Raw genomic sequence first — 14,148 nt, 5'->3', positions numbered from 1 at the left:
TAGCTGAGTGTCCTGAAATTACTGTATGTAAAATATCTTCTCATTAACAAAATGTAAATGTCTCAGGTTAGGTTGCTAATGTTTCTGTCAAGCTGCACAGACAATATTTATAATTGCACTGAGTACTCTTCTTGACAGGTGTACTTCAAAGTCATGTTTCACAAATTTCTTTATGCACTTTTTCTACTCCATGTTTATGAGTTTATTTATGCAAGGGAATACAGGGAAATGCATACATGATATGCAGCTGCCAAGAAAATACAGCAGTGTAATATACTCTGTGGAGGAGAGCCCTTAAACAGCTCCTTCAGTTTTTTTATATCATTATTTTCATTTGTTGATATGGGTTACAGGTTAATTTGCTTCTTGAACACTTATGTGAATATTTTATGGATTTTGGGCTGCTGATTTTAAAAAAAATCCTAAAACTGTATAATTCAATGAAGACTCTATTTTTTACAATGTGGCTTTGGTTTGTAGTCTGTTCTTAATTGAAGGCAGAAAATATCAGAAGCCAAGAAATTTTAAGGCCAAAGGTATCGATCCATGTTTTACTGATTCTTGGTTTTGGTGGCTGGTTTTCTTTCTATGGTCAGTATTTCTGACACTGCTGAATACAAATGGGAAAAATGCTAATTAGATTGCAACCATTGCTGCCATGGTTAACCTGTTTTTAATAGTTATTTTGTATATTGTATGCAGTGATGCCGGTAACGTGTTACTAAGTAACTAAGTACTCCAATGTGACCGCTTTTTTCAGTAACGAGTAATCTAATGCATTAATCTTTCTGAATCAGTAATCAGATTAAAGTTACTTCTCCAAGTCACTGTGCATTAGTATTATTTTGGCATTGCTATGGCATTGATCATAGCATTAATCTTGGCCCGTGGGCAGGGCTCGAGGTTCGATTGAACTGCCCGCTTTCAGCGAGCTGCAGTTTTTCATCTGCGATTTTCAGGAGCCTCTCTGAATTGAGAAAAAAAAAAAAAAACAGTTGTCGTCTCAGAGCGCAGTGACGACAGCACAGCTGCACTGATCTTACAAAGGCATTTTTCATGCTATTTTTTCCCCTTTATTTAAAACTCTGAGCCGCTCTGTGTGTCCTCGCTAAAAACAGCTGAGCCGCGACGCATTAGCAACTAACACTTTTTTTTCCACCCAAATGCACTTAAACTCTCTTTCTGAGGATGACATGATGTAAAAAACACTGCTAAAAATTTCTTACCTGCCAGTCTGGTCGTGTTTTTTGCATAAATAAATGTTATCCATTCTTCCTGCTCAAATGCCAAAGCAGGGGCAAATCCAAATGGAAAGGGGGCGTAGAGCGGGGCAGGGACGCAGCTCCCCACAACACCCATAGGTTAAAGGTTCACTTTTGAAGCTTTTTTACTACTACTACTACTAATACTACTTATAATAATAATAATTTCAACAACTAAAAGGTCTAGAGAGAATTTAAATGTTAGAAAAATGTTAAAATGAATTTAATAGTTACATTTATAAACAATGTAGGTTAGAAATTGCAAATTTTACCTTTACAGTGCCGTCAACTGTTAAATATGAGGTCATGAAAGATGTCTTTATTTTATTTTTATAAAACAAGTATTTATGTACATTGAATGGGTTATCATTTTCATGTTAAGGTGGCGGGGGTGGTGTTGTCGGTAGCTGCTGAAAGTAGCTAATAAAGTAACTAGTAATCTAACTTAGTTACTTTTGAAAATGAGTAATCAGTAATTGGATTACTTTTTCAAAGTAACTGTGACAACACTGATTGTATGTTATATATATATATATATATATATATATATATATATATATATACGAGATCTATTAGAAAAGTAGCCGACCTTATTATTTTTTTCAAAAACCATATTATTTGAATCACGTGTGATTGCGTCAGACAAGCTTGAACCCTCGTGCGCATGCGTGAGTTTTTCCACGCCTGTCGGTTGCGTCATTCGCCTGTGAGCAGGCTTTGAGTGAGGAGTGGTCCACCCCTCTCGTCGTTGTTTCATTGCCAGGAAATGGCGGAATGATTTGGGCTTTTTTTCCATCAGTATTTTTTCAGAAACTGTTAGAGACTGGCAGCTGGAAACCATTAGAAAAATTTATCTGGCTTTCAGTGAAAATGTTACGGACTTGGTAGCAAATAAGGAGTGTTACTGTCGCTTTAAGGACGGCCCCCAGCGGCTGTGGGGCGCGCCGCGCTCCGAAGCCGCCATCAACAGGCTGAACGACCATTTCATTTCTAAACGGATGGCTGTCTGGATCCGTGACCATCGTGTGCCATTTCTCTGGTTATCACAAGAGCTGGACATCAACCATTTCCTGGCAGATTTCACTTTTAACAAGAGATTTTGTCATGGAAAGCTGAGCGGAGGCTTCGCGCGTCACGATGGATTCGCTACTGGAGCGAGACAAAACCACCTCCATTTTGGTCTCACAGGACGGCTTTGAGATGGCGTTCAGACAGCTGTCGGTGGTTTTTCCATGGAGTGATTATCCGAGAAATTGTGGATGTGCCTGGACATGCCAGAACATGTCCTGTGAGGCTTCATCACGGCGTTGCTTTGCGCCATGCGGCACCGCCGCGACTCGCGGAATTCCTCCGCACGTCTGTCTCAGTGTGCCGAAAAAGTGCTGATGTCCACGTCTTTTCACAATTCCTGTGCTAGTCAGACGACGTCCCGGATAAAACACAGCGTCCAGTTTGGAAATGAACGGCACATTCCACTGTTACAGGAGTTTTTGTCATGGAAAGAGGAGCGGAGGCTTCGCGACTCGCGGCGGTGCCGCTTGCGCCCCACAGCCGCTGGGGGCCGTCCTTAAAGCTACAGTAACACTCCTTATTCTCTACCAAGCCCGTAACATTTTCACTGAAGCCAGATAAATTTTTCTAATGGTTTCCAGCTGTCAGTCTCTAACAGTTTCTGAAAAAATTCTGATGGAAAAAAATTCCAAATCATTCCGCCATTTCCTGACAATGAAAATCCGCCGAGGGGGCTGGACCACTCCTCACTCAAAGCCTGCTCACAGGCGAAAGACGCAACCGACAGGCGTGGAAAAACTCACGCATGCGCACGAGGGTTCAAGCTTGTCTGACGCAATCACACGTGATTCAAATCCATATGTTTTTTGAAAAAATAATAAGGTCGGATACTTTTCTAATAGACCTTGTATGTATGTATGTATATATATATATATATATATATATATATATATATATATATACAACCCCTGGCAAAAATTATGTAATCACCGGCCTCGGAGGATGTTCATTCAGTTGTTTAATTTTGTAGGAAAAAAGCAGATCACAGACGTGACACAAAACTAAAGTCATTTCAAATGGCAACTTTCTGGCTTTAAGAAACACTATAAGAAATCAGGAAAGTCAGTGGCAGTCAGTAACGGTTACTTTTTTAGACCAAGCAGAGGAAAAAAAATATGGAATCACTCAATTCTGAGGGAAAAATTATGGAATCATGAAAAACAAAAGAATGCTCCAACACATCACTAGTATTTTGTTGCACCACCTCTGGCTTTTATAACAGCTTGCAGTCTCTGAGGCATGGACTTAATGAGTGACAAACAGTACTCTTCATCAATCTGGCTCCAACTTTCTCTGATTGCTGTTGCCAGATCAGCTTTGCAGGTTGGAGCCTTGTCATGGACCATTTTCTTCAACTTCCACCAAAGATTTTCAATTGGATTAAGATCCAGACTATTTGCAGGCCATGACATTGACCGTATGTGTCTTTTTGCAAGGAATGTTTTCACAGTTTTTGCTCTATGGCAAGATGCATTATCATCTTGAGAAATGATTTCATCATCCCCAAACATCCTTTCAATTGATGGGATAAGAAAAGTGTCCAAAATATCAACGTAAACGTGTGCATTTATTGATGATGTAATGACAGCCATCTCCCCAGTGCCTTTACCTGACATGCAGCCCCATATCATCAATGACTGTGGAAATTTACATATTCTCTTCAGGCAGTCATCTTTATAAATCTCATTGGAACGGCATCAAACAAAAGTTCCAGCATCATCACCTTGCCCAATGCAGATTCGAGATTCATCACTGAATATGACTTTCATCCAGTCATCCACAGTCCACGATTGCTTTGCCTTAGCCCATTGTAACCTTGTTTTTTTTCTGTTTAGGTGTTAATGATGCCTTACGTTTAGCTTTTCTGTATGTAAATTCCATTTCCTTTTGGCGGTTTCTTACAGTTGGAGTCACAGACGTTGACTCGTTTCCTCCCATTCGTTCCTCATTTGTTTTGTTGTGCATTTTCGATTTTTGAGACATATTGCTTTAAGTTTTCTGTCTTGACGCTTTGATGTCTTCCTTGGTCTACCAGTATGTTTGCCTTTAACAACCTTCCCATGTTGTTTGTATTTGGTCCAGAGTTTAGACACAGCTGACTGTGAACAACCAACATCTTTTGCAACATTGCGTGATGATTTACCCTCTTTTAAGAGTTTGATAATCCTCTCCTTTGTTTCAATTGACATCTCTCATGTTGGAGCCATGATTCATGTCAGTCCACTTGGTGCAACAGCTCTCCAAGGTGTGATCACTCCTTTTTAGATGCAGACTAATGAGCAGATCTGATTTGATGCAGGTGTTAGTTTTGGGGATGAAAATTTACAGGGTGATTCCATAATTTATTCCTCAGAATTGAGTGACTCCATATTTTTTCCCTCTGCTTGGTCTAAAAAGTAACCGTTACTGACTGCCACAATTATTTTTCCTGATTTCTTATAGTGTGAAATGACTTTAGTTTTGTGTCATGTCTGTGATCTGCTTTTTTTTCTACAAAATTAAACAACTGAATGAACATTCTCCAAGGCCGGTGATTCCATAATTATTGCCAGGGGTTGTGTATATGTGTATATATATATATATATATATGTGTGTGTGTGTGCGTATATATGTATGTTGACCATAAAATTTTATTACAGAGATTAGAGCATGCCATAGGTATTAAAGGCACTGCGCTGCGGTGGTTTGAATCATATTTATCTAATAGATTACAATTTGTTCATGTAAATGGGGAATCTTCTTCACAGACTAAGGTTAATTATGGAGTTCCACAAGGTTCTGTGCTAGGACCAATTTTTATTCACTTTATACATGCTTCCCTTAGGCAGTATTATTAGACGGCATTGCTTAAATTTTCATTGTTACGCAGATGATACCCAGCTTTATCTATCCATGAAGCCAGAGGACACACACCAATTAGCTAAACTGCAGGATTGTCTTACAGACATAAAGACATGGATGACCTCTAATTTCCTGCTTTTAAACTCAGATAAAACTGAAGTTATTGTACTTGGCCCCACAAATCTTAAAAACATGGTGTCTAACCAGATCCTTACTCTGGATGGCATTACCCTGACCTCTAGTAATACTGTGAGAAATCTTGGAGTCATTTTTGATCAGGATATGTCATTCAAAGCGCATATTAAACAAATATGTAGGACTGCTTTTTTGCATTTATGCAATATCTCTAAAATTAGAAAGGTCTTGTCTCAGAGTGATGCTGAAAAACTAATTCATGCATTTATTTCCTCTAGGCTGGACTATTGTAATTCATTATTATCAGGTTGTCCTAAAAGTTCCCTGAAAAGCCTTCAGTTAATTCAAAATGCTGCAGCTAGAGTACTAACGGGGACTAGAAGGAGAGAGCATATCTCACCCATATTGGCCTCTCTTCATTGGCTTCCGTTGGGGTTTTACATAATTATTGTATGGCCTTGCCTTACAATATAAAGCGCCTTGGGGCAACTGTTTGTTGTGATTTGGCGCTATATAAATAAAATTGATTGATTGATATTTAAATTTTTGGTATAACTCTTTGCATCATGTTGTATCACATTGGGTGGAATTGAATCGTCATCAGTTACATATCAAATCGCATCGAATCGCGAACAGGGGTGAATCATATTGCATCGTATCGCTGGGAGTGTATCGAGATGCGTATTGAATCGTTGTCAGTGATGAGATTCACATCCCTAATTTCACATCCCATATATGTCTTTCCTGATATGGACTGGGTAATGTGTTAGAAATGAAAGGATGCCACATTGTTGAATGGAAATGAAAATTGTCAACCTACAGAGGGCTTAATTAAATTCTTCTTCTTCTTCTTTGTCTTTCGGCTGTTCCCGTTAGGGGTCGCCACAGCAGATCAATCGTTTCCATCTCACCCTGTCCTCTGTATCTTCCTCTGTCACACCAACCACCTGCATGTCCTTTCTCAGCACATCCATGAACCTCCTCTTTGGTCTCCCTCTTCTCCTCCTGCCTCATGGCTCCATCCTCAGCATCCTTCTCCCTATATACCCTGGGTCCCTCCTCTGCACATGTCCAAACCATCTCAATCTCGCCTCTCTGACTTTGTCTCCAAACCGTCCCACCTGAGCTGTCCCTCTGATATGTTCATTCCTAATCTTGTCCATTCTTGTCACTCCCAAAGAGAATCTCAACATCTTCAGCTCTGCCACCTCCAGCTCTGCCTCCTGTCTTTTTGTTAGTGCCACTGTCTCTAAACCATACAACATAGCTGGTCTCACTACTGTTTTGTAAACTTTCCCCTTCACTCTTGCTGATATTCTTCGGTCACAAATCACTCCTGCCACCTTTCTCCACCCACTCCACCCTGCCTGCACTCTCTTCTTCACCTCTCTACCACACTCTCCATTACTTTGAACAGTTGACCCCAAATATTTAAACTCATCTACTTTCACCACTTCTACTCCTTGTAACTGCACTATTCCACTGGGCTCCCTCTCATTTACACACATGTACTCAGTCTTGCTTCTACTGACTTTCATTCCCCTTCTCTCCAAAGCATATCTCCACTTCTCCAGACTAGACTCAACTTGCTCTCTACTCTCACTACAGATCACAATGTCATCTGCAAACATCATAGTCCATGGGGACTCCTGTCTGATCTCATCTGTCAACCTGTCCATCACCACTGCAAACAAGAAAGGACTCAGAGCTGATCCTTGGTGTAATCCCACCTCCACCTTGAATGAGTCTGTCATTCCGACTGCGCATCTCACCGCTTTCACACTATTCTTGTACATGTCCTGCACTACCCTAACATACTTCTCTGCCACTCCAGACTTCCTCATACAATGCCACAACTCTTCTCTTGGCACCCTATCATAAGCTTTTTCTAAGTCCACAAACACACACTGTAACTCTTTCTGTCCTTCTCTGTACTTTTCCAACAGTATTCTCAGAGCAAACATTGCATCTGTAGTGCTCTTTCTCGGCATGAAACCATACTGCTGCTCACAGATCTTCACCTGTTTTCTAAGCCTAGCTTCTACTACTCTTTCCCATAACTTCATGCTGTGGCTGATCAGCTTTATGCCTCTGTAGTTACTGCAGCTCTGCACATCACCCTTGTTCTTGAAAATAGGAACCAGCACACTTTGTCTCCACTCCTCAGGCATCCTCTCACTTTCCAAGATTTTATTAAACAATCTGGTTAGAAACTCAGAATGTACTGGCTGCACACCCCGTGTGGCTGAGTTCAAGGGCTGAAATCAAGTATACCCCAAAAATCAAAGAAAAAAAAAAGATGCGGTAGGCTTGTCCAGTTTGCCAAAAATTTCATTGCAGCAACTCAAAATAGTAGGGGATAATGGGGCTTTGTGGTGCACCAGGAGGAACCCAGGACCCATTGAACAAGCGTGGGGTCTGACAATGGGTCCAAGGGTTTCATCCCAATACCTAATAGCAGTCAGGGTGTCGTTGTCTAGCCTGAAGAAGTCTGTGCATCCTGTCAGGGATATGCCTCCCCAGACCATCACTGACCCACCACCAAACTCATGCTGAATGATCTTGACAGGTAGCATAATGTTCTCCACGGCGTCTCCAGACCCTGTCACATATGATCAGGTTGAACCTGCTCTCATCTGTGAAAAGTACAGGACACCAGTGGCGGACCTGCCAATTCTGGTGTTCTATGAGAAATACCAGTCGAGTTCTAGGATGCCGGCCAGTGAGCACAGGGCCCACTACACGACGTCGGGCCCTCAGGCCACCCTCATGAAGTCTCTTTCTGATTGTTTGATCAGAGACATTCACACCAGCAGAGGTGTAAAACTCCGGCTTCAGAAAGTCAAAGTCCAGCCACATATTTGTTCCACCCTCCTAATAAACCAGCTGATTGTAATTAGTTCACCTCTTCAGGCAGATGGATGAGCTCATTATTGAGATAATTTGTTTTAGGTGCACAGGTAGAAGCAACACATGGGAGGGTTTTTACTTTTTGAAGCTGGAGTTTTACAACTCTGCACACCAGTGGTCTGCTGGGGGTCTTTTTTAGATCTCTTGCAGTGCTCATCCCGTTCCTCCTTGCACAAAGGAGCAGATATTGGTCCTGCAAATTGGTTAAGGACCTTCTACATCCCTGTCCAGCTCTCCTACAGCAACTGCCTGTCTCCTGGAATCTTCTCTGTACTCTTGAGATTGTGCTAAGAGACAGTAAAACTTCTGGAAATGGCATGTATTGATGTGCCATCCTGGAGGAGTTGGACTACCTGTGTAACCTCTGTAGGGTCCAGATACCACACCATAGTACCAGTAGTTACACTGACCTTAGCCAACTGCAAAACTAGTGAAAAATCAGAGAGAAATGATGAGGAGGGAAAAATGTCAGTGGCCTCCCCCTGTGAAATCATTCCTGTTTTGGGTGTTGTCTCATTGTTGCCCCTGTGGTGCACCTGTTGTTAATTTCATTAACACCAAAGCAGCTGATTAACAACCCCCTCTGCTGCTTAACTGACCAGATCAACATCCCAGAAGTTGAATTGACCTGATGCTATACTCTCATTAAAAAGTGTTCCTTTAATTGTTTTAAGCAGTGTGTGTGTGTGTGTGTGTGTGTGTGTGTGTTATATGTGTGTATGTATTAAATATGCATATACAGTAAACCCCTCTAACACATATTATTTTATACATTTTGTTTTTGATTGCTATATTGTGCGTGTGTGTGCATGCATGTGGGTGGGTGGTACCGGCTTTAATCTGCAGTGTCAGATTTGTTCACTGACAACGTCTCTTGTCTTCCATAAAAGGTACTGTGGGAAATGCTCACCCGTGAGGTCCCATTCAAAGGCCTGGAAGGTTTGCAAGTGGCCTGGCTTGTTGTGGAGAAAAATGAGGTACCTATACTTAAAGTTTACATGTATTGATCCTCATAACTGTGGATTCAAGATTTCTTTGTTGTCATTGTATAATATATACAGTACAAAGAATTTCAGTGCACCACCTAGAAATTGAGCTCAGTATAAAAACACGTAATTGCCAACATGTGCTTTAAAATGTGAATGTAAACACTTTTAAAGTATTCCAGTTGTATAAAATTGTGTGATGAATAACTAAATAAACAATTAGTTTAATGCACCAACAGCTTCCTAAACTGATAAATAGGTTATTGCAGTGGTAATAGTATTATCTGTAGGCTGTTAGATGTCTGTAAAGCCACCATTATTTCCCTGATAAATGAACCTTCAAATCCGTTCAATTCAGTATATACAGCGCCAAATTGCGAAATACGTTGCCCCAATGTGCTTCACACGAGTAAGATCTAACCTTGCCACCCTCCGAGCAAGCACATTCGCAATAGCGGTAAAGCAAAACTCCATAATGTGTTTTTTGATTACAGGAAGAAACCTCAAACAGACCAGACTCAGTGGGGTGACCATTTGCTTGGGCCATGCTAACATTAACAAAATAACAAATAAAACCAAGCCCAACAACGAATTATCACACATGCAAAGGCAGAATTGTTGCAGATAATAGGGGTGTCATGGTTCAGTTCACACCTCGGATTAGACATCACGGTTCGTTGCGAGTTCAATTTTTTAAAATTCTTCAAATTGTTATACTCGTACAGTAGCTATAATCTGTGAGCAGCAGAGAGCTGCTGTCAGCCACTTTAGCATTGTGAAACAAAGTGTAAATAAACATTTTCCATTTAATGTTTATGTATTGAATTACATCACTTGTCATTTGCATTAAGATGAATTTAATGTGCAGTGCGTTTAGTGTTATGTGTTTTATTTGTTTTTATGTCACGCGATGTGTCAAGCCAGACTACCTTCAGTATTTTGTCTATTTTAAATTTGTTAGATTTTTGCGCAAATGATGCCATATCACGAAATGTCACTCTGTACAGATTTGAAATCATTTTTCGCAATGTCGCTATTCTGCAACCATTTCATCTGTGAAATTTTACACTAATTCATATAAAATGTTAATTTTTTTGTCATAAATTGGTGGAGTTTGTCTAAACTCAAATGGTTGAACTAATAGTTACAACACAAATACGGCTTAGTACGCTTTCAATAATGTTGTCCATTCAGCTGCTACTGTTTTGTTCGGGGTTGCCACAGCGGATACAGACACATCCGCATTGGCGTTTGGCACAGGTTTTACGCCGGGTGCCCTTCCTGACCCAACTCCAGTGTAACCTGGAGAAACACACAACCGCTGGTGTTCCACAGAGGTCTCCCATCCAAGTGCTAACCATGCCCCGCACTGCTTAGCTCCTGAGATATGATGGGATCAGGCTTACACAGAGCAAACCGGCTACAGTACACTTTCAATAATAATAATAATAATAATAATTTAATTTATTGTCATTGTTGGTACCATGAAATAATATTTAGAGCATTTCTCAAACAATGTACATGCACAAGTACATTCAGGGGTCGAAATACATTTTTTAACCTACTTGCACTGGTGCTAGTAACAAAAAAATTACTTGCACCAAAAAAAAGTTACTTGCGCAACCAAAAGTCACTTTTTTAAATTTATATATATATATATATATATATATTTTTTTTTTTTTTTCACTTTTTTATGTTTATATTTATTCTTGTGCTGAGCTACAGGTCTGCGCTCTGAGTTCTGTTATAGTTTATCTTTCCTCCTGTGACCGCGAGATGCCGCGTGCATGCAAACGAACCATCCATGAGCAAATGTGGAGATGTCTGGAGTTATACTTCATGTGGACATGTCCTGTCTCTGGCAATCAGTCTGTGAGCAGGACTTATGTCCTTTTTCAACACAGTGATGAGAGAGTTTGAGTGGAGAGTGAGCAACTGCCTGCATTTTTTTTTCATGTGCGCGCGCGAACGAATTGTCACAGCAACTCGCTCCGTGTGTGAGAGTGTCATAAAATGCAGGGAAGACAAAGACAACACACTGGAAATTGTTTTTTTCCTTATTTATTCCTTTATTGGTTCATTCTACTGGTGCATATAGTTGATAAAACTTGGATAAAGTTACTTGCACCAGTGCAAGTGCAATATAAAATTACAACACAAATACGGCTCGAATAATACATGCACAAACTAGCACATGCACAAACTAACATGCATGTATTATTTCTAGCCCTGGCATTTCATAAAGTGCAATGAGCTCAGGTTGTAAAACATACACTACAGTAGGCACCTAAGAGATGTAAACACAATGACATGACGGGCAGAGACAGGTAGTATGAATAAGCTTCATTATTAGCAACCTGTTCTTGTAAGTTTATCATGGTCTCCCCCTCTAAGGGGAGGAGGGACCTACCCAATTACTGAAAGCGCGTAGGTCCCTCCTACCCTTAGAGGGGGAGACCATGATAAACTTTTGAAAAAAAGAGAGGCCTACTGGATTGAAACATTACAAACTTTGACACCTAAGGGGCTTAATGATGAACTGATTCTCAATATTTTCTTATGACATTTTTCTATTGTAGTCCTATGGTATATGCTCCATTTCCTCTGTCTATTTATTGAGGCAGGTCTCTTGATGAATGGGTGCGTGCATATGTATGTGTATATATGTATATATATGTATATGTGTGTGTATGTCTATTGAGCTGTCTTATATATGTTTCATTGTGACATACATTATTGTATGAGTTTTATGGAAGTGTATATCAATCAATCAATCAATCAATTTTTTTTTATATAGCGCCAAATCACAACAAACAGTTGCCCCAAGGCGCTTTATATTGTAAGGCAAGGCCATACAATAATTATGTAAAACCCCAACGGTCAAAACGACCCCCTGTGAACAAGCACTTGGCTACAGTGGGAAGGAAAAACTCCCTTTTAACAGGAAGAAACCTCCAGCAGAACCAGGCTCAGGGAGGGGCAGTCTTCTGCTGGGACTGGTTGGGGCTGAGGGAGAGAACCAGGAAAAAGACATGCTGTGGAGGGGAGCAGAGATCGATCACTAATGATTAAATGCAGAGTGGTGCATACAGAGCAAAAAGAGAAAGAAACAGTGCATCATGGGAACCCCCCAGCAGTCTATGTCTATAGCAGCATAACTAAGGGATGGTTCAGGGTCACCTGATCCAGCCCTAACTATAAGCTTTAGCAAAAAGGAAAGTTTTAAGCCTAATCTTAAAAGTAGAGAGGGTGTCTGTCTCCCTGATCTGAATTGGGAGCTGGTTCCACAGGAGAGGAGCCTGAAAGCTGAAGGCTCTGCCTCCCATTCTACTCTTACAAACCCTAGGAACTACAAGTAAGCCTGCAGTCTGAGAGCGAAGCGCTCTATTGGGGTGATATGGTACTACGAGGTCCCTAAGATAAGATGGGACCTGATTATTCAAAACCTTATAAGTAAGAAGAAGAATTTTAAATTCTATTCTAGAATTAACAGGAAGCCAATGACGAGAGGCCAATATGGGTGAGATATGCTCTCTCCTTCTAGTCCCCGTCAGTACTCTAGCTGCAGCATTTTGAATTAACTGAAGGCTTTTTAGGGAACTTTTAGGACAACCTGATAATAATGAATTACAATAGTCCAGCCTAGAGGAAATAAATGCATGAATTAGTTTTTCAGCATCACTCTGAGACAAGACCTTTCTGATTTTAGAGATATTGCGTAAATGCAAAAAAGCAGTCCTACATATTTGTTTAATATGCGCTTTGAATGACATATCCTGATCAAAAATGACTCCAAGATTTCTCACAGTATTACTAGAGGTCAGGGTAATGCCATCCAGAGTAAGGATCTGGTTAGACACCATGTTTCTAAGATTTGTGGGGCCAAGTACAATAACTTCAGTTTTATCTGAGTTTAAAAGCAGGAAATTAGAGGTCATCCATGTCTTTATGTCTGTAAGACAATCCTGCAGTTTAGCTAATTGGTGTGTGTCCTCTGGCTTCATGGATAGATAAAGCTGGGTATCATCTGCGTAACAATGAAAATTTAAGCAATACCGTCTAATAATACTGCCTAAGGGAAGCATGTATAAAGTGAATAAAATTGGTCCTAGCACAGAACCTTGTGGAACTCCATAATTAACTTTAGTCTGTGAAGAAGATTCCCCATTTACATGAACAAATTGTAATCTATTAGACAAATATGATTCAAACCACCGCAGCGCAGTGCCTTTAATACCTATCGCATGCTCTAATCTCTGTAATAAAATTTTATGGTCAACAGTATCAAAAGCAGCACTGAGGTCCAACAGAACAAGCACAGAGACGAGTCCACTGTCCGAGGCCATAAGAAGATCATTTGTAACCTTCACTAATGCTGTTTCTGTACCTTTCAAGAATTTTTGAGAGAAAAGGAAGGTTGGAGATTGGCCTATAATTAGCTAAGATAGCTGGGTCAAGTGATGGCTTTTTAAGTAATGGTTTAATTACTGCCACCTTAAAAGCCTGTGGTACATAGCCAACTAACAAAGATAGATTGATCATATTTAAGATCGAAGCATTAAATAATGGTAGGGCTTCCTTGAGCAGCCTGGTAGGAATGGGGTCTAATAAACATGTTGATGGTTTGGATGAAGTAACTAATGAAAATAACTCAGACAGAACAATCGGAGAGAAAGAGTCTAACCAAATACCAGCATCACTGAAAGCAGCCAAAGATAACGATACGTCTTTGGGATGGTTATGAGTAATTTTTTCTCTAATAGTTAAAATTTTGTTAGCAAAGAAAGTCATGAAGTCATTACTAGTTAAAGTTAATGGAATACTCAGCTCAATAGAGCTCTGACTCTTTGTCAGCCTGGCTACAGTGCTGAAAAGAAACCTGGGGTTGTTCTTATTTTCTTCAATTAGTGATGAGTAGAAAGATGTCCTAGCTTTACGGAGGG

The 14,148-nt window shown here is 40.3% G+C and overlaps 1 protein-coding gene across 3 annotated transcripts in view; it reads left to right on the top strand.

The window, feature by feature from the left end:
• Positions 1–14,148, top strand: part of zak (sterile alpha motif and leucine zipper containing kinase AZK) — a 72,301-nt gene that overhangs the window by 24,834 nt on the left and 33,319 nt on the right. For all 3 annotated transcript variants that reach the window (XM_034186511.1, XM_034186512.1, XM_034186513.1), the window contains one exon: positions 9,110–9,196. In XM_034186511.1, the coding sequence (XP_034042402.1) occupies positions 9,110–9,196 (87 nt within the window). The remainder of the gene's footprint in view (positions 1–9,109; positions 9,197–14,148) is intronic.

This window comes from Thalassophryne amazonica, chromosome 14, assembly GCF_902500255.1.
Source record: "Thalassophryne amazonica chromosome 14, fThaAma1.1, whole genome shotgun sequence".
In the NCBI taxonomy this organism is placed as follows: Eukaryota; Metazoa; Chordata; class Actinopteri; order Batrachoidiformes; family Batrachoididae; genus Thalassophryne; species Thalassophryne amazonica.
The sequence above is the reverse complement of the archived record's forward strand: the minus strand, read 5'-3'. Positions and strand labels throughout refer to the sequence as shown.